This window comes from Pyxicephalus adspersus, chromosome 9 (assembly GCF_032062135.1).
Source record: "Pyxicephalus adspersus chromosome 9, UCB_Pads_2.0, whole genome shotgun sequence".
In the NCBI taxonomy this organism is placed as follows: Eukaryota; Metazoa; Chordata; class Amphibia; order Anura; family Pyxicephalidae; genus Pyxicephalus; species Pyxicephalus adspersus.
In genome coordinates, this window is record NC_092866.1 from 23,132,625 (window position 1) to 23,160,186 (window position 27,562).

At 35.6% G+C, this 27,562-nt stretch overlaps 1 protein-coding gene across 1 annotated transcript in view; it reads right to left on the bottom strand.

Moving 5' to 3' along the window:
- Positions 1 to 393: 393 nt before the first annotated feature.
- The window catches only part of NKD1 (NKD inhibitor of WNT signaling pathway 1), a 63,917-nt gene continuing 36,748 nt past the window's right edge, over positions 394 to 27,562 (bottom strand). Inside the window, exons 4-10 of the mRNA XM_072422926.1 lie at positions 21,579 to 21,636; positions 17,865 to 17,968; positions 15,551 to 15,646; positions 12,949 to 13,096; positions 11,369 to 11,450; positions 8,926 to 9,056; positions 394 to 6,624 (exon numbers count right to left, since the gene is read on the bottom strand). Of these exons, the coding sequence (XP_072279027.1) occupies positions 6,044 to 6,624; positions 8,926 to 9,056; positions 11,369 to 11,450; positions 12,949 to 13,096; positions 15,551 to 15,646; positions 17,865 to 17,968; positions 21,579 to 21,636 (1,200 nt within the window). The 3' untranslated portion in view covers positions 394 to 6,043. The remainder of the gene's footprint in view (positions 6,625 to 8,925; positions 9,057 to 11,368; positions 11,451 to 12,948; positions 13,097 to 15,550; positions 15,647 to 17,864; positions 17,969 to 21,578; positions 21,637 to 27,562) is intronic.

Here is a 27,562-nt window from a genome sequence, read left to right on the forward strand (position 1 = left end):
ATGACTGAGACTCACGTGAGTGCACTGCTGATCTTTGTACAGCACTGTGGTATATGTCCAAGGTATATTTGCATCTATGTTGACTAAAGACTTTGGACTATAATATAAGATTGCAATAAATAAATACCCGGGCGACGCCGGGTAATCAACTAGTATATATATAAGAAGAGAGCTGGCAGACTGAGCTGGCCAATGAGAAAAGCCATCCAAACACGAATCTGATACAGTGTACAAATAGCCCAGTACACATTAGGAGAGTTGGCAGCTGTGGCACATCACCCCGAACCTTATTAGTAATCAACCTAATTAATTTTATTTTTATGGAGAACCATTTTAGGAAGCAGCAGAAAGAGTCAGAAGATTGTTGAACATTATGACTGTGACATCTTTAAATACACTCTGTAGGTCAACATTTATTTTGAATGAATATCTCTCCATTGTCAGTTCACGTGTATACAGTTATTACATTTTCTAATGTTCCATTAGACATTTTCAGCCATATTTATCTTCCAAATGTCATAAACAAATGTACATAATCCTGATATATAAAGACTCATTTAGTACTCAACTTGCTTAAACCTTAACAGTTTCTATTGCCAAAAAAGATGCACCTACAGCAGGAAATATATACAAATTGTTTCATTTTAATACTGTATAAATAATGTACATTACATTAAATGTGATATAAAATATTAGACATAAAGGAGAGGGCTCTATGCTGGTTGGTTTATACAATTGGTAAACTCAGGATTAAAAAGATGGTCATTTTTGTAGACTGATGAGCAACCAATTAATTTCTTTACACTTGTTTTGTAATGAAAATCTTTTAGCACCACATCAGTATTCCCTCTATGTCAGTATATATGAAAAAACTGAAAATGAAAACAGAAAGGGGAACTAAAAACTCCATTCCAGAATCTGGGTATTCTTCTGTATAAGTGGAAACGACATCATTTTGGCTGTACAGATCTCTAAAACTGTAGTATGTAGAAAAATGCACAGAAAAAGAATAGTGGACATACATGCTGTAAATTGTAGGGACCCCTTTATATTACTACAAAAAATAGAATTATTTGGTATATTCCTAAAGTTTTAATAGAAATACTAAACTTGTGGGTTGGGGCCTGAAAATATGTTTTTGGATTTTTGTTTGTAAGAGATTTAAGCATTTTGGGGGTTCTAGAACAATGACACATCATTATCAGAGGTCCCACAAAACAAAAAAAGATTCCATCACTTGGGACCACAAAGTACAATCCAGAAACCAAAAATGTGATAGGTACAGCTTGTGCCATATCTTCCAAGCTACAGAAGCCATATTGCTTCATAAAATACTTGAATGTTTGTAATAATGGAGTGGCTATGACAGATAAAAAATGGCAGAATTACTATTAAAAAAAATCAAATGACAAATCAACTTTTAAACATAAAATAATAGCTCATAATAACTCATAAATAACGTTATAATTGCATGAGCAATAATGTTTCCATATGTTTTGGGAAAGTATTACATAGTTTATTTAACAATAATACAACACAAGCTTTTAAATTAAAGAAAACATGTAGACAAATTTACACTATGTTTATCTATCAGAGGTAAGGAAGTATGGGTTTTTTATACTGCAATCAGTTAGGGTTGATTTTATTTTTCACATGCACTAGAGGTGAGATAATTAGCTTTTGATTGGGTGCTTTAGACAACACTTCCAATTACCCATTCCTCAACCATTATTCACAAGATCCACTGTTCCTTATATAACATAGTTTATAGCTTATCTTATGAAATCCAGTGGGAGATTGGGAGTTGATGCCCCAGCTGCATATAGATACATGTGGATAAAACATAAAGAGCTGGTAAAATGCATTCTTTTCACTTGAGAATAAACATGTTTAAAAGAAACTGAGCACTTTGTACAGAGGACAGTGATGCTGGTGTGTAACGCTCCATGAAATCTACTTGCAGGAAAATTGCAACAGAATTCCTAGCAAAGGTCCATGTAATGACTATATTTAGTCTTTACATTTCTCAGCTGAAAAGCACCCAAATAACTGCCAAAAAGAAGCCACAAAATTGTCCATTACATAGGAATATGTCTGCAGATATAATAAAAGCCTAGCTAAGATGATCAAGATGACGTGTTTGGGTTTTAAAAAGATATAATTAATTGGTAATTGGAACCAATGAAGCAGTTTAATCAGAAATAATGCAGCTTGACTCATTCAACTCTAGATAGATTTGGATTTCTGTTTGGCTAGCTTAACTAGTTTCTTCAGTTGTTAGGCTCATTTTATACAATACAATAGTATTTATAGCCAGTGACATAACCACAATCTATAACCTAACTACACTGAGCTACATGCTTGTAGAACTTTGCTGTTCATATCAACTTGGCTTGTGTTTCCATACAGCATGTTGTAAAATCACTCTATCCTACAATATTATCAAGTGCAAACTCCAGAACACAATTGTTAAGCAGTTGTGCCTTCAACACTCTTGTTTAGCCCAGTCGACTTACATTGCCAGTTTGTGGACTCTCTTTTCTCCTTCATACTGATATGTTGCTCTGTTATTCCACCATTATCCTACAAGACTGGATCTAACCTTCAACTTGATTACAACTCTAAGATTTGCTGATCAAGCCATTTAAACCATTCCATTCAACACATATAGAATCCTACTAAGCTCTGTTATAAAAGCTCCTTATCCACTTTGTTCAACACACCCATCACAGTGATGTACAGTGATTAATCAGTGCCAGGCTATGGTCCCTCAAACCTTATCACACCTATACAAAATATATCAGATGCATTATATATAAGTATATGTAATTGGTCCCTTCTTTGCGCAATATGCTAGCTGTTATACCCCCTAAAAATAACATGCTTTTGTCCATTTCCTCCCTGTAGCCACAAATGTTAGCTAATATCAATCTATCTCCTACAGATAGGCACATTTACAAGTTTGTTTTGCTGTTCTGATTTTAGTACGGCTTCTATATATTGCTTTATCCTTCTCAATGAAACCATGTGCTGATTGGACCCCACGGTTATGAGCATCCCTCAACTTCATGGTGGCTCAGCATTTACAGAGGATGACAGTTCTGTTTACATTAATTCCACAATATACCATTCAAAATCATAAAATGCCATTGACAACAGAGATAACAAATAAATTATCTATTTTATGCTTCTAGGAAAGCTTAGAAGATGAATGGGTAAACTCTGGTTGCTGTGCACCATCTATGCACAGTTTATGTATATGTTTTGGTACTGTGCAAATGCTATAAAGTCCTAAATGTTGAAAACACATAGGACATATGTTAACATAGGTTATATTTCTTTAAATCCTTATCATTGCTTTATAGACATTGGACTGTGCTGGGAGGCTACCCTTAAAGTTGTGCTAAAAGAGTAACAAGTTCTTACTCTATCCCAGAACAACAATCTGAAATCCACTGCTCTACAAAGACATCCGAATGATTTTCTGATCCTGTCTAAATTAAGGTTAGGTATGTGTATGAAATCTATATCAAACTATTTCATGTGTGTATGGTGATAACCTGTGTAACAGGGACTACTCTAAAATCTGGCTAATATTTTTATAATGCTGAACATACAATTACTAAAAATTAAATACGCTCCTTCAAAATTCAGTTTGTCTTCCTAATATGGGAATATGCCCTGAAAAACAGTAAGGCTGTAACACAAAATTCTATTACAAATACATTCTCTGAAATAAAATAATTAGAATATTAATTAAAGAGAAAGAGAACAGAACGCTACAAATAATCAAACCACAGATTTGTTTTAATGCAAAAAAATGTACCTGAGTGTATAGATAATATACTATAATATTTATATATATTTATACTATATACTTGCCAACTTTAGGTAAAAAAAATAAAAATAAAAAACACAACTCAGGAGAAAAAAATGGAAATGCATTGAGGTGTTGCCTTTTAAGCTGGAAAACCATAAAGGATATATAAAGAATAACAATACATTTTGTCTAAATTGTATTTCTTAAATAATAGTGCACACAGTATGAGTGCACTGTAAATTTATTTAAGCCAATTACTTTCATTGGCCTAAATTGCCATGTATTACTTTCTAATTGGCTGCCATGGGTGGATTTCAGATATGCAACATCGACTTTTTGGCTGCACTTCTACCATAAAAGATAAAATAGCTGTGGAGGCAGTGAAGTTTTGCTTAGACTGCATTTTTCACCATCCTCCCACATTAACATGTGCACAGACTTAAATTCAGAATCCAATGTAAAAGCAATGTTAACTCATTTTATCTGGAACCCAGACACATTTTAATTTTTTATGTATATTGGACTAAAATACTTTCAGTTGTCATGGCTGTAATTTTAAAAAGTGTAGCGGAAACACCTATTTAAAGCAATATCTTTTCAGGGATGGAAGTGCCAAAGTTTTTTTTGTCAGCTTCCCCAGTAACTGCCACCTTCCTCCTCAATGCTGTCCCACTAAGGGTTTATAACAGCTAAGAAATGGCACTCTAATACAAAATAAATCAGGGCTAGTACTTCAGAGTCCTAATAAATATTAGCTGTTTCAAACATGCTATTAAATATGTTTAAACATATTAAGTGGTTTGTAGCAGTAACTAATTGTAGCTGTTAAGGCTTGCAAAACTCGATGTAAAATATGACACATTGGATTCTGTGCTATTGGAAACCTGTGGTTGTGTAACCATCAGCTACACTAAGTATAGGATATTTTTTATTTTGTGACTATATTTCTAAACTATCGGTTTGTTAACGACTCCTTCCATTGTTATGGTGTGGTAGGTCCATAGTGTAGGTCCAAGCATAGAAAACCCACACCTCATACCAGCTATTGCAGCAGTGTCCAAGTTTAGCTTTCAACAACCAGATCCACACAGATTTTGAATATTTCCCTAAAACACATAAGTACATAAGTTTGGTTTACAAAGGGACAGAAAGTGACTCTGTGTATAAAAAATATCCTCACTTGTATGTGGCCCTCTAGGATCAGGGTTGTAAACACAGGATCTATATAATCTTAACACATATTTGTGTAAATTTTAGCACATATTATAACATTTCTTACTTTAAAAGCACAATAAACTGGGTTACACTGATCTGGTATTACTTATGATTATAGGTAAATCACCCTCTCTTGTACATTGTTTCCAGCAGGCAGATATAAATATCCATGGCTAAAAATCAGTGTGGACAGCAATTTGAAACTGAGCACCTATGACTGGGGTAACAACAATCCCACCAGCTATTGATAATCATATGCAATGCAGTATATCAGCTCTTACCATTTGTAACAAGGGAAGGAGATGCAGAAATGTATTCTCATGAATGGTATGTGTATTGGTAATTGCATTATAATTCAAATTTTGCTCACACCTTTTTTTTTACCTAATTTTATATTATAAGACCACTTTAAAATATCTAAAATAAAAAATATAACAGAAGAATAGGAAGTAAAGTGAATGTTGGCATTTTCTCCTTGTTTTTATAAACATACAAAATAGGTAAACAACTTACATGCATACACACACAAGTACATACATATGCATTTACACATGCACACGAACGTGCACACACACACACACACACGTGAGTCCGCATGTAAGCTAAGTCTACCCGTTTCATAAAGAAGAAATAACACAAAGTACGAAAATTACTAGAGGTAGTCTGCTGTTTGTGGGTTTTTTGTTAGTTAGTGATATTTTCTGATGTAAGAAACTGTTCAGATTGTTTATTTCTGCTAAAGGCTTCTGTGCAACAAGTCTAACTGTTCAATGTATATAAACGCCATTTAATGCAAATTTCCATCCATAGGTCCTATGTAAACGAAGTGCTTGATGATCTTTTCTAACTGTATCCAAAAATGGGTGTCAGAGTCCATTTTGCTGCCACAAAGCCTGTCAATAAATGTACTGTAAGTCAGGCAAATTATTTTCTTACTGACAATGCAATTTTTCTTCATAAGAAAAGATGTCCAAATAGTGGATTGTTCTCCTTGGAATAAATGGTTCTTTATGTTTGGTAGAAATGGTGATAGTGGTGGTGATGCTCATGGTGATGATGGTGCTCGTGTCTTTGTATCAAGTGTCCAGTGTGGCCTTCATAAAGTAACATGCTTGGTAGATCCCTCACATGCTCATTCTCCACAACATTTACAGGAGATTGGAAGGCTTTGCACATCTGGTGGCTTTCCTTAGCTTTCTGCTTGCTCTTTCTGTGTGGCTGCTGAGGTGGTAAAGGGTGGTATGGATAGCCTTGTCCCATAAAAGCAGCTGGAGAAGTCACGGGAATAGACATACCATGGTTAGATTTGCTTCTTGTTGTCCTTCCTGGTTGGCTGATCGATGCAGTGACATTTTTAGCTGAAGCTTTGGGGCTTCTTACAGAATGTTTGTTGGACTCTTGACCTCTTTGCCTTTGTTGAAGTTCTACCATCTTTGGATGAGAAGGGTCTAGCAGATTAAAATGCCCAGGATCCAATGCCTGGGACCTCCTCTGGTGGACGTACAGCGTTTCTGGCTCATGAGACCGAGATCTCATCTGATTGGAAGGTCTTGCATGGGAATCAGTTTTTTCACCCGTGGTTGGGGAACCTGAGAAACACAACATGAATTTATTAAAATTTATTAGAAGCAAACACAGAATCCAAAATTGTTCAAAATAAAAAAAAATAACATTAACTTGATATGAAATGCAAAACACAAATATTATATGCACATTTAGGGCAAAAACAAATCATATTAGGAAATCATGGAGATCTGTGGTGTTTTTCAGGTATCTCGACTGCACCTTATGCAGCAATTCCCACTTTCCAAAAGCAGTGCACAAAGCTGCAAAAAAGTAAATGAGCCATTTAAGCTACTTCTAAATATAGTGCTCAGTTACTTTAGTCAAGTATATAGTATAGTGATCAAAGCACTGAAAGCCACAATATAAAGTCTTCTATTCATTATCTGTCTGTCTGTCTCTCCGAAATAATAAAAAAAAAGCCTAATTTACACCTAATATTTTTTAACTTTACTTGTATAGTTCTGGTATGCATGTATTTTATGAATGCACCAATTTTTGGTCTCTTTTTAATGCAAATTTAGATTTCAAAGGGTTTGTGTCTACCAGCCTTTGTTCAAATGAAAACTGCTTCTCAACCATACAAATTAATTGGAATTATGAAGCAGCTTGAAGGTGATTAATCCAGCAAAAATGGAGAACAAATGAAGGACACTTCAAGTTCAATAGCACCTGTCAATGAACTATTGATTGATCTCATAAGTGTCTCAAACTGTTGTTAAATGAAAGCTGAATACACCGAAACCAAGTTGTATTTGCCGTTAACAAAATCTCAAGGCCAGTCAACACAAGCCCTAACAAATCTGATATGCCTGTTTTATACACCAATTTCATATTTCTTGAGGAACTATTGGCAAAGGACAATATTTATCAGTAAATTTGCTATTTAAATAGTTGTGTGCTTTGTTGTTTGGTACACTTTTCCACGAGATTTTACTATCAATCCTAATTACATAAAAATGCAACATTTTTTTTTCTGAGAAATGAGCCAAAGAATATAAAAGCAACTACAGTATTAGGGACATTTTTGGAGGCTGGTAATTGAAAGCTCTGTAGTTTCTGTAATGCACTCCTCCTCTTCAGAACCAAACCCTGCCCCATCTGCAACTTAACACCTTCTGTGTTCATTTCAGGCTGTGGATGAACATTCTGGTTTCAGCCATGGAGAAGGTCCAGCAAAACAGTTTGCTCAAAAAAGTTGTGTATAATACTTTTAATGGCTAACTGTAGATATATTTCTGTAGAGTTCTGCTACAGTTCTTTACCATGCCTGAAGAAGAACCTTAGTTCAGAAAGCTTATGATAAAACTCTATATACGGTTAGTCACTAAAGTTATTGAAGTGAATAGAACACTTTTCAAAAGATTTTGGAATAAAGACTCCGTGGTGCCGGATACACAACAAAGTTAAAGTAAAACTTTTAATTGCAAACACTCAGAAATTTCAGAAAGTAGAAAATAGTGCTGTGTCTCGAGGCGCTTCCGAAAGGTCTTTCAGCTGATTCAGTTGGTTTGCTTTGCTGACTGAACAGTTCAGAGGTCATAGGCTTTTCACACCTCCCTTTTAGTAAGTCGTTATTCTTCTATGATTACATATGGAACAGAGACTATCACTGCATAGAACAGCATGACTTCTCCTGTCCCAGTCATGTGTTCTCCTTTAGATTTGCTGAATGCTACATTAAAAAAGTGACAACTGGCTAACAAAAAAGAAGAAAGAAAAAATGAACTGCCCAATGCACACACAGTTTGTGGCATGTTTTTTTGTAAAAAAGTGTATATGATCCTACATAACCTTCCTTTATATTGTAGAAACATTTCATTGTCCACCAATGCTAAAGAACAGACAATGCAAGATGGCATACATTTTGCATTAAAAAAATAAGTAATAGGTATGCATATGCTCAAATTTTTCCTACTATTTGACTTTTTACTCTCAGATGTGTGGGGAATGTTCATAACTAACAATTGTTAAAACAGTTTAGACAGCTTCCAGTTTCTTTGATTCCTTTATTAAGCTATAATTTACCAGATATTTAGTGACTAAAAGGCGGAGGTATTGATATGATACAATGATACACTAACCAAACTGCATGCTTTTATTAAATATTCACAATTATGCACAGATAATAAAGCTTAATAAATGCCTAGTACCGAGTACCAATATTATTTTCAATTACATTATATATGTACAAAATCTTTTCTTGCATCTAATATACTAAAGCAGTCAGCATGCTCAGTGCATACTGGTTAAGCAAACAAAACTTTTCAGTATAATTAAACTTTAGCTTTTTATATGTCCCAAATGTCAGCAACAGCACTACACACCTGGTCCAAACCTTGAAGTGTAGTTTTCTATTCCTGCAAGATCCAAATAGTGGTTTCTCCTTTCAATGTTTTCATCCACACATTGCCTCAGACATTCGGTCTGTTCTGTTTCATTTTCAGCTGGGTTATGTCTATGAGAGATAACAAAGAACAGGATATGTCTGGGAACCACTCTCAAAACATCTATGAACAGATAAAAGAATCTGCATCAACAATTTTTTTACAAGCTGGGGGAATTTTCTTCTTTTCCTTGTATAACCCCGTCTTTCTTGCACTTAAAATGTATTTATGTTCTAGGTTACAATTGTATGACCCTAACCTCTTTTGTATAGCCAATTTAACGGGATTGGAAAAGCACACTGCTGTCGTATAAAAATGTATATATATATATATATATATATATATATATATAAATATATATATACTATATATATATATATATATATATATATATATAAATATATATATACCCATTGCTCCAGTTACCTAACTACTATCAATATAACTAAAGATGATCTTCATTCACATGTACAAAACCCCAAATAAAGAAAAAATGTATTCAAGAAAAACATATACTTAATTTGAACACCACTGTTGTAAAAACCCGAATTTGACTTGGTATTGGCCATTTGTTAAGATGCACTCAGACTAAGGAGAGGGAGGGACAGTGCTAGAACTTATCTAGGTGAGCTACATGAACATGACAAGGAACAAGTTGCAAGGAAGAGGGTGCATTGGGTTATGGATATTAATTCGATGCTGATCCTTAACTTTCACAGGTGGTGCTCAATAAACAGTCATATATAACAAAATAAAACTTTGCACAGTTTGCTTGTAATTCAGGCCAAAATATATGCTGCTGCTTCTTCAATATCCATTTAGGGGTTTGAGGTGGGGAACTGACTTAGCTGTGTTCCCTAACAGCACCAGAGAAAAGTCTGGTCACCAACCTGGCTTTGCTGTCTGTCAAGTTTATAAAAATCTCAGGACTAAAAAGAAAGACATAAAAATCTTTTGGTAAGCAGGACAGCCTCTACATTCTTAGATCGACTGTATTTATCTGTTTGCCTATAATTTTGGGCAATGCCAAATATCACATTTTCAAAATACACTATAAGTATATATATATATATATATATATATATATATATATATATATTTATAGAAAGTATATCTAGCATTTTACCTGTTTAATAATGGTTGACACAGTTTACGTCAAATAACATTGTGTGAGTTAAGTGGTCCGTTTTGCTGAAAACATTATAACAAATATTTCATGTTGTATTTCTCAGGGCATGTTTATAAGTCAGATAAAATTTGTCCCCGTTGCTTCTCTTTATCCAGGCATTTTATTTCCATCCTTTAGACATAACACCCCCTTTTATCTTTTTCTTTGTCTCTACCTTCCAAATCCTAAAGTCTGTAAATCCCAGGACAGTAAGCAGTCTAGCTTCTGGGGCCCACTGGATACTTTTTATCACTAAGAAAGGACTAAGTTAGCGCCGAAAGTCTCTATACATGGAGACCCAGTGCAGACACAAGAGCTACAGCCATCCTTGGAATGTGAGACAACAAGACATTACAGGGAGAAATTAGATCAGCTGCTGCCAACATAAATAATCCTGAAGGGACATGGGACCCTTAGACTTTTCCTGTAAAATCACTTTTGCAGATTCAATATTATCTTATTAATATTTTTTTATATAAGAATATAGTTCAATTGGCCTACTGGAAAATATATAAAGGAAACTAAATGTGGAGGGCTTATTTTAGTAGACATGCACAAATGTAAAAAATTCATGTTGTATGTTGTTATATTGTAAATTACCTGCCTATATATATAGCAAAACATTTTAGTCACTTTAGTCTTTGGATAGACTGAGTAGGGATTAAAACCTCTGTCATGGTATGACTCAAAGATGCAGTGGCAATGTTCCTTGAATGAGAAGAATGACCTCCCCAGACAGTTGTGCCCTAAACAAGTGAACCCCATTAGAAGATTTCACCCCACCTACTATTCTAGGTAAAAACTAGAAACCTTCTGCACTTTATTAAGCATGGTGGCTCAGAGGTTAGCACTCCGGCCTTTGCAGCGCTAGCTCCCAGGTTCGAATCTTGGCCAGTACACTATCTGCATGGAGTTTGCAGGTTCTCCCTGTGTTTGTGTGGGTTTCCACCAGGTACTCTGGTTTCCTCCCACATCCCAAGAAAAAACACATGCAGATAGGTTAATCGCTTCCCCCCAAAATTGACCTTAGACTGTAAAAAAGTCATATGACTATGGTAGGGACATTAGATTGTAAGCCCCTTTGAGGGACAGCTAATGACATGACTATGGACTTTGTACAGCATTGCGTAATATGATGACGCTTTATAAATACTGTGTAATAATAATAATATTAGAAGAAGGTTTTGCTTAGAGGTACACTTTAGGAGAATTTACCTTCCTAATCCACGCTTTTTTTCTGAGTTTCGTAAATCTTCATTGACCTTGCTGTCACTTCTGTGTCTCCCATTTTGCACCTCTGTAAATGAACAAAACTGTTAGTCAAATAACTAATAAAATGCCTTAAGGGAGGCATAGAAAGTTGTTTTTAATTGTCTAGAACAGCAAATTTCTCCACCTTTTTCATCCCAGATGCGTATATATACATTTTCAGGTTTTAATGAACCCACATTTGAAAAATTATTTGGAGATTTTTGGAAAGAATGCCTTTTGTGATTGATAGCCTTTGAGAAAAATAATCCCAAAAATGATTGTGGGCATCATGCCACAAGTGGTGGGGGACTCAGAACTAGACCGGCATCAGATGGAAGGTCAATCAGAAACATCTCAAGGAATCCCTAGTAACCATTGGAGAAAACCCATCATACCATGGAACCCTAGTTACAATGGCTGGTGTTGAATATAATACTAAACATAGCACATAGCTAACTATAAAACATTTCAAGGTTATTGAATGTTGCAGTAAAAATAGGATGATTTTACATTGTCTGCATTTTTCCTGTTGTATTTATGAGTGATTTTTAGAAACTGCCTGATAGAATATGGGGTGCTGCTGCTGTTTCCAGTCCCATTGCGCAGCACTTTTACAATATACTTTATGTTTTGTCTGTTTTTTTTTTTTTAAATGCCAACTCTATCTATCCTTGTCTAGGGTAGAGAAAAGTAAATCTCTCTCCATTATCAGAAGAAATTAGCTGATCATTAGGAAACATTCTTGATCACTACAGCTTAAGCATCTCTTCTTTCCTACATCTACTGCTTTTTATACGTGTTAAAAATGATGGTAAACTGCACTCGGCAAGGTTGACCAAAGAGTGTGTAGCATAATAATCTCATATTTGTTATGGTATGATACTAGCTCATTGATTTAATATCTAGTGCTGACTCAAACCAGCCACAACAGTCGTCTCCTTCTAGCTGGCTCTTTTACATTTCTGAAGGACCTTCACTAAGCACAGACTTGAGAATTTAAAGGTGATTCCTAGTCGTAGGGGAACTTGAAGGAATGTGCATGAAGTGCAGAAATTTTTACTAAATACCTTTTTTTTAAATTTGCTCAGACATACACTCCAAAAGACTGGAACAACTGCAACATGAGACTTCATCAACAGATGAAATCTGGATCACATCTCCAAGCCCCAATAAAAGCAAGCTGTTTTGTGGGTTGGGAGGGGTAAACTTCCTTTTTACTGCACTAAAGAGAGTAATAAGGAAATGTGAAAACTAGAAAACAGCATAAAAAGGTGGAAAAGGAATAAAGAGATGAATCACATTATCATAGAATCTACACAGAATTCTGTTCAATTCTATTCAAGGTAAAGATAGCTGATACTATTTTACATGAAGCTTAGATCCTATCTGGCATGCTTATTGTTGACAGTGACAGTTATTTTAGATCTAGGAACTAGCAAACACTCTTTGAGGTTTGAAAATCTTCTGTTACACAAAGATAAACACGTGTCATCTTCAAAAAAACTTTTTTATAAAGGACCACCAAAGAAGATCTTTTCTTTTACCTGCATGGTTGAGCAGCGTGTTTCTTTTCTTTAGGGTGGCATCTGGAGCCACGGACAGCTTGACCCTCAGGGTTTTACTGGAGCTACTAGAGTGATTCACAGATGCGTCAAAGACTTCATATATTGTATGCAGCAAACTTGTGATGTCCTGAAGAAAATCAAAGTTTGGGATATAACAGTATGAACAGAAAAATGTAATCCAAAAATATATACCTGAATTTGAACTTCCACAAACAGTTGACAGCTATTATTAGTGGGAATCACAAAGTAAAAGAAGAAAATCCACTTTTCTTGACTACTTTTTACTCTTGCTCTTTCAAATCCCAATACTTTTAATTTCCACTAATATGTAAGACAAAACAGTAAACCAATTAATAAACTGCGTAAAAATTAGTATGTAGGGGTTGTTTTACTTAAGAAATTTAGGATGTTCACTTTTAAAACAGAACTTTAACCATTTTCACCTTTCAAGGGTTGTTTCCTTAACTTGATAAATGAGATGAGGCTCTACTGACTTCAACCATCCAATCAATCTAAACAAGTCATGGCAGTTCCTAGTGGTGCCATACTACAGATAATAACATCTTACAGTTCATTTTTCTCATTAGAAGATTTAACCATATATGAGCATACTAAATGGGTTTTGTATAAATATTTTTTTCTACAGTTCTTTCATCACAGAAATTGAAATCTTAACATTTTTTTCAGTGAAGGAAATTTATACTTTTAGAGCAAGTAAAATATAAATAAGCCAGATACATAATATTTCATCTACACAAGATTGTGTATCACACACTAGTAAATTCAACAAAAAGATGAACAGGAAAATAGCATGAGTTATGTGTAGAAGTCTATAGAGTCATTATAATGTGTACATTTTTTCTTAGGTGGTAATCAGTAGGGGACAGCATAGATAGTATTTCAAAGAGAAAATGTATTTTTTGGTTCCAGGTGTTAAAAAAGTCTCACATTCTGGGAAATCCATAAACAGGAAGGGACAATAGAAACCCTTTATGGATACATTTTAGGGAAAAATGAAGCGCCTTGAAAAGAGTTGCCTTTGCACCTCAAGGTTCATGGTATTGTTTCAGCCTACCTGAGAAACTTCTCTTACAAAAATGGTGGCTTTCCACTTATCCTAATGTCTTCTTCATATTATAGCAAAAATTGTAAACTCACGGGAAGAGTGAAACATCCTCCTAACTGTAGTAGGTAGTGAACTGAAACTGTCAAAACTGTAGATTGATTTAACGTTAAGTCAAACTATGATAGCATTTAAGTGTAGACTAACCCTTTCGGGTAAAATGCCAAGAAAGACACAGCAATGCCCAAAAGAGTTAACGAAAGATAGGAGCAAAGTGAGTGATCTTGTTCTTTTATACCTCAAACATGGTTATTACATTTTACGGATCACAAAGCATTAGTTCAATTATCAGAGCCCGATTAGCCGTTTTTCCTTACAAAGATAATTACAGGGCAGCCTGTCAATTGTAGAAAAAGACCTCAAGTGCAAAATAAATTGGACTGTCAATTGAGGAAAGTACTCTATTAGCTAATTCTTTTCAACAGGAGTATTAAAGCTATGCCGTTATCTTAACACGCTCACAAAGACGGCACTGAAAGGCTCATCAAAGCCATTAGAAGCGGGGTGTTTTCTACATTCACTTGGCAAGAGAGTCACGGAACGTGTCATCCTAGTAATGAGACAGTTCATATGCAGAAGACTGGGAAAAAGAATATTGTACTGTTCAGAAGTACAAACATTAAAAGCTCCCGATTTAAGGTAATGTTAAGACAAGAGCAGACCCTTTCAAGTAAAAAGTTATTTTTTTAACACCAGGATTTATTTTTTTCATTAAAACTTCTCAATAATGGAACATGGGCATTTGCTATATTAATTACATAACCAGTGACTTTTGCACACATAGGACCAGATTTATTAAAGCTCTCCAAGGCTAGAGAGGATATAATTTCAGGGCTTAACCCAGAATTTTTTTTAAGCAGGGTGGGAAGAAATTGTAGGCGGGTGGAACCCCATGAATTGTGACCCAACTCTTCAGTAACCACCCAAAAACAGCCGGGTGGTTGCTGAAAAGTGCCGGGTGGTGCACCCAGCTAAAATGGGCTTTCACTAAATTTCATCAGTGAAGCAGGTTGATCCAGCAGACCTGGAATGGAACTTTGCAAAGTCATTTGCTATTAGTTAGCAAATGTTTTGAATCCTGGACTAGATCCATTTAGGTTTGCTGGATCACCCAGATTCACTGATGAAGGTGTATCCTCTCCAGCCTTGGGCAGCTTTAATAAATTAGGTCCACAGACACAGAAATGTACATGCATACTTTTAAAATTTAACCTAAACTTTGGAGACTTGTAAATAAGAATGATTCACATCACAGTCTAATCATTCATCTCTCCTTAATACTGAAGATTTATGTGAAATAAATGTTTAAAGCTCTATCTATCCACAGTATTAAACACTAAATAGGTCTGAATACACCTATACAGTGTACGGTCAATGCAGTGTATTTAAAGTGGAGCCCTAAAGAGCTTATACTTTATTGCTGTTATATTTCTAAAACCTCACAGAACAAAACCATACCTCTCGTGTAACTCTTCCACTGTTGTCAAAATCATATAATGTGAAGGTCCATTCTTGTCGGTTGTCCTCTTCCACAGAAACATCACACTGGAGTTCCTAAACATTTAATCAAACTAGTTTTAAATACTGCACCTAACAATTTTTCGTCAATTGGAAATTTATTGGCTCTTTGAAGAAACACATTGATTGTCTGTTTTCACATTTTCTTACTAGTAAAAAAACTATGAAACAAAGTGGTAAAGAAAAGAGGTTTGCGGCTCACAAATTTGTTACAAATATTAATTATGTATTTTTACATATTAGATCAATACATAATTACAAACAACCAAATGTGAAATTTGAACCTCAGGCCTGTTTAACAACTCACAGGAATAGGGGTTACATACACTATACATACGTGCTCCTAATAACAAAGGTTTTACAAGAAAAGAATGAGGACCGTATTTTGCTGTATGAAATCCGACGCGTTTCGCCACGAATAGGCTAATTAGTTGAAGAGGTGGCTCAACCCATATCTATATTATAAGTAAGGAGAGAACTACACATTCCTTCTAGAAAATAACTATGAATATAGCATTTACAATTTCTAGAGCTTGCTACATACACATTGAAGGTAAAAAAGTCTTTAAGGAATAAACTTTCAACCTGCTGGACCTTAACTGTTGACTCAAGGAGATCTCACATTCGGTCTGTCTGTGTTAGTTCAACTGAGAGCCAACCTTCCTGGTCACACTGAAAGATTGGACTTCCAAGTATTCCTAAAAAGAATCTACAGTAGGCCAGGCTGCACCCTAATGTAGCAGGTATGCCATGATATTTCCATGTTCTATCTCTTTTATTTGGGTTTTTAAAACACATTGTATATCAAATGTACTGTTAGGTGAGAGTTAGGTTTGGTATTTTTTTTTTTATAAATATTTGTCAGGAAGGTGTGTTAAGAGGCTCCTAAAATAATAAAGTAATGGAAATATAACATAAACCCCTTTACTATCTTTTCCTGCAAGCACCTTTTCCTTTAATACAACACAGTGTAACCATTGACCTGTTAACTCCTTCCTTATATTGTTCTCAGTCACAGAGTGCAAGTGAAAAGCTGCTTAAAATACATCAAGTTGAACCAGCAAAGTAAACTGCTGAAAAGCCCAGGTTGTGTGCAGCCCAGTTACCTGCTAGATTTGCTGACTGAAATCCATTCCCTCTGGCAGTTCTAAAGAGTCTGTGTCCCCTACTGAGTTCAAAGCCTCCTGACTGTAATAAGCCAGCCTGAGATATTGCAAACGGTACCAGTCTCACATTACATGGTACTCACTACTAGGCTAATTTTCTAGAAGCTAAAACAGGAGAAAACGAAGGAGGTCTGGATCAGAGATAAAAAAAAGTATTCCGGTAACATCCTTATTTATTTATTTATTTATTTATTTAATTCTCTAAAAATACATCAATTTCCGAGTTCAAGGAACTATGCAAGGAAAATGAAAACAGGTCCTATGAACAGGATGTATAGCATTTTTTTTTTTTTAGATAAACATTTAAAAGAGTTCTGCATTTTATAAATAATATTGTCAAGTGATGTAGTTTGTAAAAGTTTGTGATGTATTTCTGTTAATTTTTGATTAAATGTTTTACTGGAGGAAGAAATATTTGCCATTTAAATAATATGCAAATGCTCTCTTTATATATATATATATATATATATATATATATATATATATATATATATATATAAATATATATATATATATAGAGTCCTATTTGTCTACACTGTTATACTTTAACTAGAGATACCTCAGATGGGCTGCACTGTGCACAATAATACATTCATGTTGGGACCTTAGGGCAGGCATTGGCAAACTTTGGCCCGCGGGCCATATACGGCCCAATTGGGATGATTCTCTGGCCCTTTGGGTGGTCCACGGCTCTGGCAGATGCCACCCCGAGCAAGGTCAGGAGAAGGTCCCCCCTTGGAGGGGCGCACCGGCCAGAGCCACGGAACATGCCCCCGGATCTGAGCCTGTGATGGGAGAATGGGCGGGCTGTGTCCCTGCACACAACCCACCCACTCTCCAATCGCAGACTCAGATCTGCGATGGGAGAGTGGGTGGGGTTATGCCATTATGATGTCATTTTCAGTTGCGTCATTATGGCATAACCCCACCCACTCCCCCATCAGCCCAGCCCCTCTTTCAAATTTTATTTCAGATTGTGGCCCCTGACTAAAAAAGTTTGCCCAGCCCTGCCTTAGGGTCTTAACTTTAATCTGCAAATAAAATATGAAAAAAAAACAATAAATGGAAACAAAGAGGAAAAGACATACCTCAAATTTCAGTTGTTTCTTTGCGCATCCATCTGTATCCTTTTCTCCCACTTTTTTCTCTTCGCAGGTGAAAAGTCCCTCACTCTTCTCAGCGGGGAGAGCAACTAGAACAGAGAGAAATCATATGAAATTTATTGACATAATTCATTCACAACTGCCAGGATCCTAATCTTTATTATGTCTTCCAAGAACCACAAAGTTAATGTTTTTACTGTAATTTGTTCTTAATTGTTAGGTGTGGTTGTTATTTTAATATACTTGGCAAGGGATACTTTAAAGGCATTTTGTCAGGAAACAAAACACCTCAGTTCCGAGGAAAGCATCAATACGCTGCCTTTATATTGTGCACACTAGTTCTGGGGCAGTAAACCAAACCAATGCACTTAGTTATTTCCCTTGGAATCTACATGCAAAGTCTATAGCCCTTCAACATATTCATATACTGTAGGTTCTTCTAAAGAATACGTTATAACAGGCTGAATAGAGAGCTCTAACTGTTTTAAAAAATGAAAATATGTGTCAATGTTATGTGAATAAAAAAAAGGAAATCTAGGAGCCCAGTAAATCTGGGTATGGGGCACCTATGACAATTCCTAAATGCAATGCTCAGTGCCTGAGTCTCCCATTGCCAGGCCTAGGTATACAGAAAAACAGAAAGTTCGAATCAAACTAAGAATTTCAGTATGCTTTATTTGTATAGGATATTCAGGGCGTTCTAAAAGCAAAAAAGTAGAGGGGGAACAACCTTATGTTACATACAACATATGTTTCTAACTTTACACTCATACTCCTAATTTGAAATTTACCTCTTTGATACAGATACGGATTAAGCAACATGTTTTCTGATTCTACGATATCTTTGGATGTCTGCATATTAGAACGTTTTGGTGACAAGGTGGAGTTCCCATACATACTGGACTTTTAAACTTTTTATACATGTTGTGGCCAGATAGAATCAGGCAGACCCTAAAAACAGTAGGGTCTATTTATAAGGCCGTAAATCTTTGCATTCACTGAAACATTCCCTGATAGAAGGTGGTGGTCTGAAAAGGGCATTACTTCCTATCCTATAAAATCAGACGGAAGAGAATATCTTTCCAATACTTGGGATTTCCCCTCTTATGCAGTTGTCTTTGGAACAAGCGTTCCAACTGTAAGATTTCCATTCTACTCCTGTTTCACAATTTTGAATTCCCCCTTCCTTTTATTCCCAGTGACAGGTGTTTAGAACAGTTGAAAAGAATGAATCACCCTAACAAGGACAAAGACAGCATCAAAAACTTGACAGTGGTTCTTTAGTTACCATATCACTCCATCCAACTCTAAAAATATGTACTTTTTTAGCCATACTTTAACTTTTTTTAAATTATTTTCTTTGCTTTTTTTACCCTGATTCTGTACATTATGTACACGAATTGCCACCCATTCTGCCATCCATTGCATTTTGAATATGTTAAAAAAATGCTTTGTGCATTATTGTGTGTTTAACAAAACTGGCCCAACACTGACATCTCCTCCTTATGTGTGCACTAAACAGATCTGTAGCTGCTTTGGCACTTCATTTCACATGCCCTGCACTGACCTCATTCTCTCTGTACAACCTCTCGTCCTGAAAATGTCACACGTCCATAGAAAAATAGTGTTTTAAATACAGAAGCTGGTATGAGTCAGAAATAAGGTCTCTAAAATACTTAAAAAATAAATGTAAGCATACCTAAAAGTTTATTTTTTATTCAGCTGGGGTTCACTTTAAAACCTTACACTGTAAAAAAAATCTCTTTGAGATAATGCTCCAAAATAGTGTGTGCATTGTTAAGCTTGTGGGGTGCTATAAACTCTTGCCCAAGGAAGTTATTATCTAATTGTTTGCCTGGCAGAGATGCTGGCACGCATCCAGTGCCGAAGAGGTTAACACCCCTGTACAGACCATTTTAACCAGCACTTTGAAGTTCTTTTTCTCAAGGCTCAAAATACCTTGTTGGACAGAGATCAGACGGGTATTAAAAAGAATCGCTAATTAATTAGGCAAAGTTACATTTTTAAACAGTGTTTGTTGTGTTAGCCAAACACCCATATGGAAAATCTTACCCCCTCTATTCCTCCCTGAAAACATCAAAGCACTTTCTCCTTCACCAACTATAAAAAGATGTGGGATCTTATCAGCTTTAGACTGGATTCTATGTACAAATAGCAGCAAGATTCGCTTTTGATCAGTGGGGATGTGAAAAATTTAGAGGAATACTGGAATCTACCAACATTGCATATTTTATTGCAAATTACTTCCTAGCTTGAAACAAAGACAAATCTGATATTTATGTAGGCAACAGTAAAAGATTAGATATAATTGAATATCTTCACTATATCTATATTTGTATTCCTTTGCATTACTGCAGTAAATTTTTTATGTGTTTAATATTTTTGTATGCAATTAGTAGTGTAGAGGTGCACAGTACACAAAAGTGCTGGGACTTTTCCTGTGGGTTCACCCTCTGGTTTTAAATTATTGGATGATATAAGTGGGTTTTTTATCCTGGAATTTACACAAAAGTCAAATATCCATATAACACTTATTAAGTTCAGCTAGTAGAATAGTGATGATGCTGAGCTGTACTTCCTAACATAAAGCCTGATATGAAATAATAAACTGGCAAAAAAAAATACACTTACCTTCAATCCTGCAGGGCAGTCTGATCCCCCATCGGGGGTGTCCTGCGTCGTCCCAGCAATCGTCCCAGAGCCAGCGCTCTGGCCACCACTATCTTCTCCTCTTCTTCCTGTTCCTCATCCTACAAAACCCGACACAGGCGCGAGATCAGGTGACGTAGGATGAAAAAAATAATTTGCTGATCTCATCGCGCATGTGTGAGATTGGCAAATTTTTCTCCTTATGCAAAAAGGCTCCTTCTGTGCATGCCTGAGATACCTACGTCAGGTATCCCGGGAGGCTTTGCGCTCCTAATTATTCTTGACTGTCTAGGCAATCGAGAATTAGTGGGGGGTGCTGCGAAAAAAAGGGTGTTGCACAAAAAAACACAACAGAATTTTTACCCTATATAACAGGGTTGTTTACCCTTTATATAAAGTGAAAATTCTGAGTTTAGGTGCGCTTTAAGGAAAGCTTATCTGATTGCATTTATATTTTCCATTTAATAAACTAATATGGGAGGTGTCTGCAATGTGCCACCTCTTATGTCTTTAGGTTCTTGCTGGGCTTTTTTTGCACATCGGTTTATTCTCTGGTGCCTCTAGTCACCTTTTATAATTCTTAATTGTCTACTTTTATTGGTCAATATTTAAGATGACTGAGGAACAACAGAGAGCACTATCTCTCTGCCTGTTTATAGCTCAAACACAGTGACTAGTTCACAGGATCAGAGGATTGCTTGCTTATCATTGTGTACAGATTCACAGGATCAACATAATGATTTGTAGGTTAAAACCTACAAAACTTCTGCTACTTTACACTGTGTGTGGCCCAGATGTCTAACTGTGCAGGAATTTCAGGATCTCTCCTTAGTTCAAAATACTAAAATGTTCATGTATACACTGTGTTTGTAAAACACTTTTCTTACAAAAGACAAAGGATTCATCACCTACCATTCAGGCACCAAAATCTAAATTAGTCCAATTACACAATGTACACAAAAATAAATCATTAGAATAGGACACAGGTAAGCAATTTTAAAAATAGTCATAGTAATTGGATTTTCTTACCTTCCAGGTGAAAATGTTCTTCTCCAATTGCTTCCTTGCAAATATTCCCTGATGGGTCCTGTCAGAAGAATAATTTAGAACTGTTATTTACTTTTCCCGGAGAAGACATTTATTTAAACAGATTGTAATTTAATAGGGTGAAATGTCACTTGTGGTCAGGGGTGCTGCTGCTTTATCTTCTATTAGGACTCAGGCACCACTAAATTTAAGTGTTAACATATTTGTGCTATTATGCATTAAGGCAAGTAGCGTTATGGCAGCCTGATAATGATGAATGTGCTGACAGCACATGCAAACAATAGAAAGTCATAGTCAAGGTATAATCTTAGCTTATATTTTGTGGGGTGGAAGGGCATGGACACGTTGCCTGTTACTGTAGTTTGTTGGGGTGCCACGTAAAATGAATGGCACTGCAACACAATTTATGCCGAATGTGCAGTAAACCATGCATTTTTTCTTGTATTACTGCAATGTTAAAATGTCAAAGGCCTCTTTATAGAAATAATTTGAACATGACTCGGGTATGCTTTTACTGTGACAAAAAAGACTATGAAATCTCTTTTGTCAAAGAGCCGTCTACCTAGGTGTGAGCTTTTTAAAAGTTTTTGTACACTGGGCATTGGCAGCAGAGTTAAAACCTACTTTAACAAAGAAGTCAAAAAAGTAAACCAGAAAAAAAAAAGCAAAGGAACAATTTCTGGAAAAGGCGCCAAAAAATCCAGCAAACTCCAAGAATACCAGTAAACACAACTGAGATACTGAGAAGTACACAAAAACATAATTGCCTCTAAAAAAGTTTATATTACAAGGTTTCTTGAGTTTATACCATATGAATTGGACTGTGTCGGTCAATGCACTCTCAAAGCATATACAGGGCAAAGAACTGAGAGATGCACAAAAAACCACTGACCATAGGAAGATGCCAATTGCATTGCTCATTCTAATACGAGACATAAGTGTCTGTTTTTTCTCTATGCTCAGTGGTACAGTCAGAACATTGCTCTGGTCTATAGACTGACTGCATAACTGAATTTAAGAAATATCAACGCCATGTGAACCTTTAACTAAATCAAAAATGCAAAATTCTAATGAGGTCCTTTGGAGGTTCAGTGTAATTGACTATTCTCCTGCAGCCTTCCGATTTACAATTTATAAACACAATGGGAGGTTAAGCTTCATCTAGCCAGCAATACTGAATACATTTGATTATGCAGCATCTCCTCTTCTACAACCTACTTTTACATTACCAGTTAGTGCAGAAAAGCAGCAGTTTCCAGCCTATAGTGCAAGCTAAAGGCATTCTGGGTTGAGTGGTAACCAGTTTCTGTGTGTCTGAAGTTGATAGCTAGCTTTAAAGCACAGTCACCCTCTGTAGAGACGATACCATCATCAACCAGTGATGATCCAGTCTCAATAATCAAATCAATAGAAAATATTTGTAAGTTTGTATCATGCAATATACAGCCACTGAATATGACCTCTCCTTGAAATCTTACAATGAGACAAAACTAACCAAAGAAGTCATTTTCATCCTAATCTCTGTCCTATACTGCTTAACGTTAAAATGATTGAATATTTATGGTCAAGATGGGCTGTAAAAAAACAAGCCCAATAATTATTTGAATACAACAATCAGGTATTAAAAAGGAGAGACATCCAAATGTGAATAAATACCAGTTCCCAAGGATGATTTTGAAAAAAGGAGGTTGATAGATGATAAAAACACAAAACAAACCACTAAATTTGTACATGGCATATATAACCTGCTTTTAGAGCTACACCAGGTTTCACAATTACATGTAAACATATACTGAGCCATGTAGTTACTATGATTTATTCCAATAGGAATATATATTAGTATTATTTTTCTGAGGCCCATATACTGGTTCTGACTATTCACAAACATAAGACTGTGATTACCAGGATTGCTTAAAAATACAAAGCTAACTTGAACAATAGCTTTGTTTAGTTTCAGAAGAACTGAACTAAATTTTTGATGTTCAGGATAATTTTGCAACTGATCCTAATCTGAAAAGCAGAGTTAGTGTTTCTGCATGTCAAAGATGACATGGTCACTGCATTTCTGGCATACAAAAAAAAGTATTTTCTGTGCTGGCTGCAAATGTTTTTACCATGAAAAACCTATCACAAGCAATTGCAACATCTAAGGGTTGGTAATTTGCAATATATTTCATTTTTGTTTTTGGGTTTAGATGTGCTTTAAGAAAGACAACAAAGTCACAGCCAAAAGTAGTTAGAGTATATTCATCCCTCATATTGTTTCCAACCATCTATAATTTATAGTTGATTCTACATATTCCCGGTGGCACAAGTTAAATTGAAATGGTCATGAACTTCCAGTAAAGACTATTTAAAACATTTTGAGTTCAAACAAGCATCTCCTTTTTTTCATTACCTAGTGGAAGTTAATATCTGTAACAGTGGGTCATCTGAGACATCGCCAAGGGTGTACACAAGCATGTCTCCTACAAAGGAACTCCACCTTTCCCCTCAATAGGTAAGGAACTTGTTCATATACGTGGTGCTGCACAAACCTGGTTTTTATTATGCCAAGTTATTGTAAAAATCCTTTCCTTCCCAACTTAACTCCTTCCATTCAGTCAAATATATTCTAAGCACTGATGTACTGACCATTCAGCAGTCCCATGCTCAAGAGCCTCTTCCTACATACATCAGTATACATTTTAGCAGGAATTAACATTCTTTAGATTCTTTCTAAGTATTTTTATCTGCCCTGATACCAAAGCAGCACCGCTGTGTTCTGCTCTCTTTCTTCTGTTCTGGCACTCTAGTCTTGAAGTCTAAACTCATAACACACTTCCTGACTCCAAAAGAATTTCTTAATTGGTTTAGAAGGAGGTGTGGGGGAGGGAGACTAAAATCTAGCAAATGCAATATCTAGTAAACGCCAACTATAACTTGGGCCTGACTAATATAAGCATGTGAGTTTATTGTAGACATTCACACTAAAACATGAGTATTAAATCTAATAAAGCATCAGAAAGTTGTTCTACAAAAAACATTTAGAGCACTTTAACCCAGTAATTTGTTCAACATTAGAGAATAATTTTCCATGCAATAAATATGTGTTAGATTAGTCAGTGTTAGATTAGTCAGTGCCTAAAGTAAAATAATTAGATATTCAAACAATAAAAACATTTTACATATTCAATAAGAATACATCATAGAATGACAACCATTTATATTTGAACAGTTTTGAAAAGTCCAAGTCGACTATGTTCGGGGACCTGAAAAAGTTAGGAAAAAACGTATTTTTCCCTTCCATAGTTTAATAAACCAAAGATGAACCTAGACTGAAAGTCATCAATAGTCATCAATAGATGATCATCAATAGTCATCAATAGATTGATACATTTCCTGTATTCCTGTACATTACACAGGTCTCTGGTGTCCATTGGCCTGTGCTTTTTACCTGCAGGGTAAAGAAACAGGTTGACTTTTACCCTAAACCCATTTCCTAACAGTACACTACAGCACATACTGAAGTATACTTTACTGCCTCTCAGTTCTCCTGTCTGTAAAGAAGAAGCTGCCTTCTCAAGTAGGCTACAAAGGGCTATATAGAGCGATTGGTCTAAAATCGTAAAATGCAAAGAGTAGGGTGTAACAATCGATGTGTAGTCTAAATTTTACGAAGTGTGTGCAAGGAGCTGGTAGACTTGAATTTGTGTTTGTGGCATGCAGACAAGGATGTTAAAAGTCCAATCCGGGTATTGAGAAAGAAAAAAGCAGCTTGGATGCTTGATAGGAGCATAGGAAAATGTTTAACCCTATACCATATTGCTATTATTTCAAGCGCATCTAACTACAACAAGAAAGCATATACATCTGTTATGTCCCTATGAGGCGAAACGCGTCGGGTAACGAGACGTTATTTTGTGACTATCTACACAAATACAATAATACTAATACCTAGCATAGGTGTCTTATGTCTAGTCTAGCAGTATCTATGCCATGAGTATTTAATGGGAAATGAATACACATTAATACAGTTTTTGTATATTTGCCAATATGCAATACCAATACCTAGTTTAGGTGTTTTATGTCTAGTCCAGTAGTATCCATCCCATGACTATTTAATGGGAAATGAATACACACTAATACAGTTCTTCTATGAATTTACTTGCCTGAAAGCCTCACTAAATACACTTTATTCTTTAACAGCCAAAAAAACCCTCTCTTTGCTCTTTTTTTCGTTTTCTATACACTCCAAATATATTCCAATAAAAAAAATATTTGCTCCTGATTTAACAAATCCATAAAACAAACAAAAAAATATCTTCCTCCAACACAGGCCATAGGCTTTGTTAGGGACATCAGACTATGGTAGAGACATTAGAGTGGACGCCTCTCTTAGTGAAAGTTACAGACGTGACTATTTAAAGTGCCACTAATATGTAAGTGCTATATAAAAAAATAATTATAGTATTTATTCAGTACTGCCCCTAACAACCAACAGCCAACAGGCATGCCTTGTACTTTGTAACCATCCAGGAACTAAGAGTTTATTTGTAAAAGCGATCTGTGTTAGCTGGTACTGTCCCTTACTATCACCATTCACAAAAAATTTAAACAGGCATTCAGGCTTTCCCACAGCCAGTGTCGAGTTTAATGTCAGTCTGAACTTTACAATAGAAATCTTGTGAATATGCATTTGTATTACTTATTTTTTATCCAGTCATTAAGCTCCTACATTCACACAAGGGGAATGTAATCACCGCACAGAACAGCATCACTGCAACTGGTTCTGTCCTCTGCCCCTCTTCTCCCTTAATGACAGCTGCGTAAGTTTAAGAAACATGGGTGAAAAAAAACAGACAATGGGGATCAAACCATTTACAAGCCCAATACCTATCAACAAAAAAAACACACACACAGTTTCTACAAACAGCTACCTGTAAATTTGGAATACCTGGAATTTCCACATCACCTCCCCCAAATGGTAGCACCCTTCATCACCTCTCACTAATTCTAATGAACAAATTAGGCAAGATGTCATATTGATAATATAAAATAAAAGAACTGCAAAAGGTAAAACCGATTTACAAGATTTGCATGCACAAAAACTAAATGGAAAACTGAGAATTGTGAGGATGCATCCTCCTATATTACAACATCAACACATTTCTGACTTGATAATCTCCCAAACAATTCACACAGTACCTGGTAAATATATTTTTTATAAAATAAATGTAGGTACACTGGATCTTTAAGGTATTCTTTCCAATGGTTATATAAAACTGATCCTTCACAAACCCTCTCCAACAGATTGTATGTTTAATAAATTGAACATGAATATTGCAATGGAATATGAATTTCATTACTGGAGGAGAATGGATTTAATTACTAACAAGATGTTAAAAGTTAGACAAAGGATGTTTATACGCACAGCATGCCTGCAAAAAAAAAAAGATGATACCCCCTTTGCTAAAATGAAACATTCTCAAAGATTAAAGTATTCTGTGTTTAGTAACCAATTAGTAATCTGTAACTAATTAAATTCTCAAACACTGATCATCTGCCCAGCACTGATGTCATTTCAAACATCTGCAGCAATCACATTAAAAAGTCAGGTGTGAAATCTCTACCTTCATTAATCTGCTCAACCTTACCCATTAAAATAAACATTAAAGGGACCACAGGTCCTTTAAACTCTCCAGTGATTGCAAAAATAATTCAATGGGAACTCATAACACAACACTTCAATGCTTTTCAGCAGAAAACCTGCTTTTGTTTTTCTTCCCTTTCAGCCAAATGAAGTGACTCCTAGGGATTTTATTTGTAACAGGACTGCTTTTATTCTCCATAGGTAGTCTTAGCACAGAAATCTGTTCAATATACTCATTTTAACAGGGCAAAGCACAGGCGTCATATGCAGCATGTTGCCTCTATTCATTCATCAGACAAAGCTGATTTAAAACCGAATGCAACGTGTGCACCAA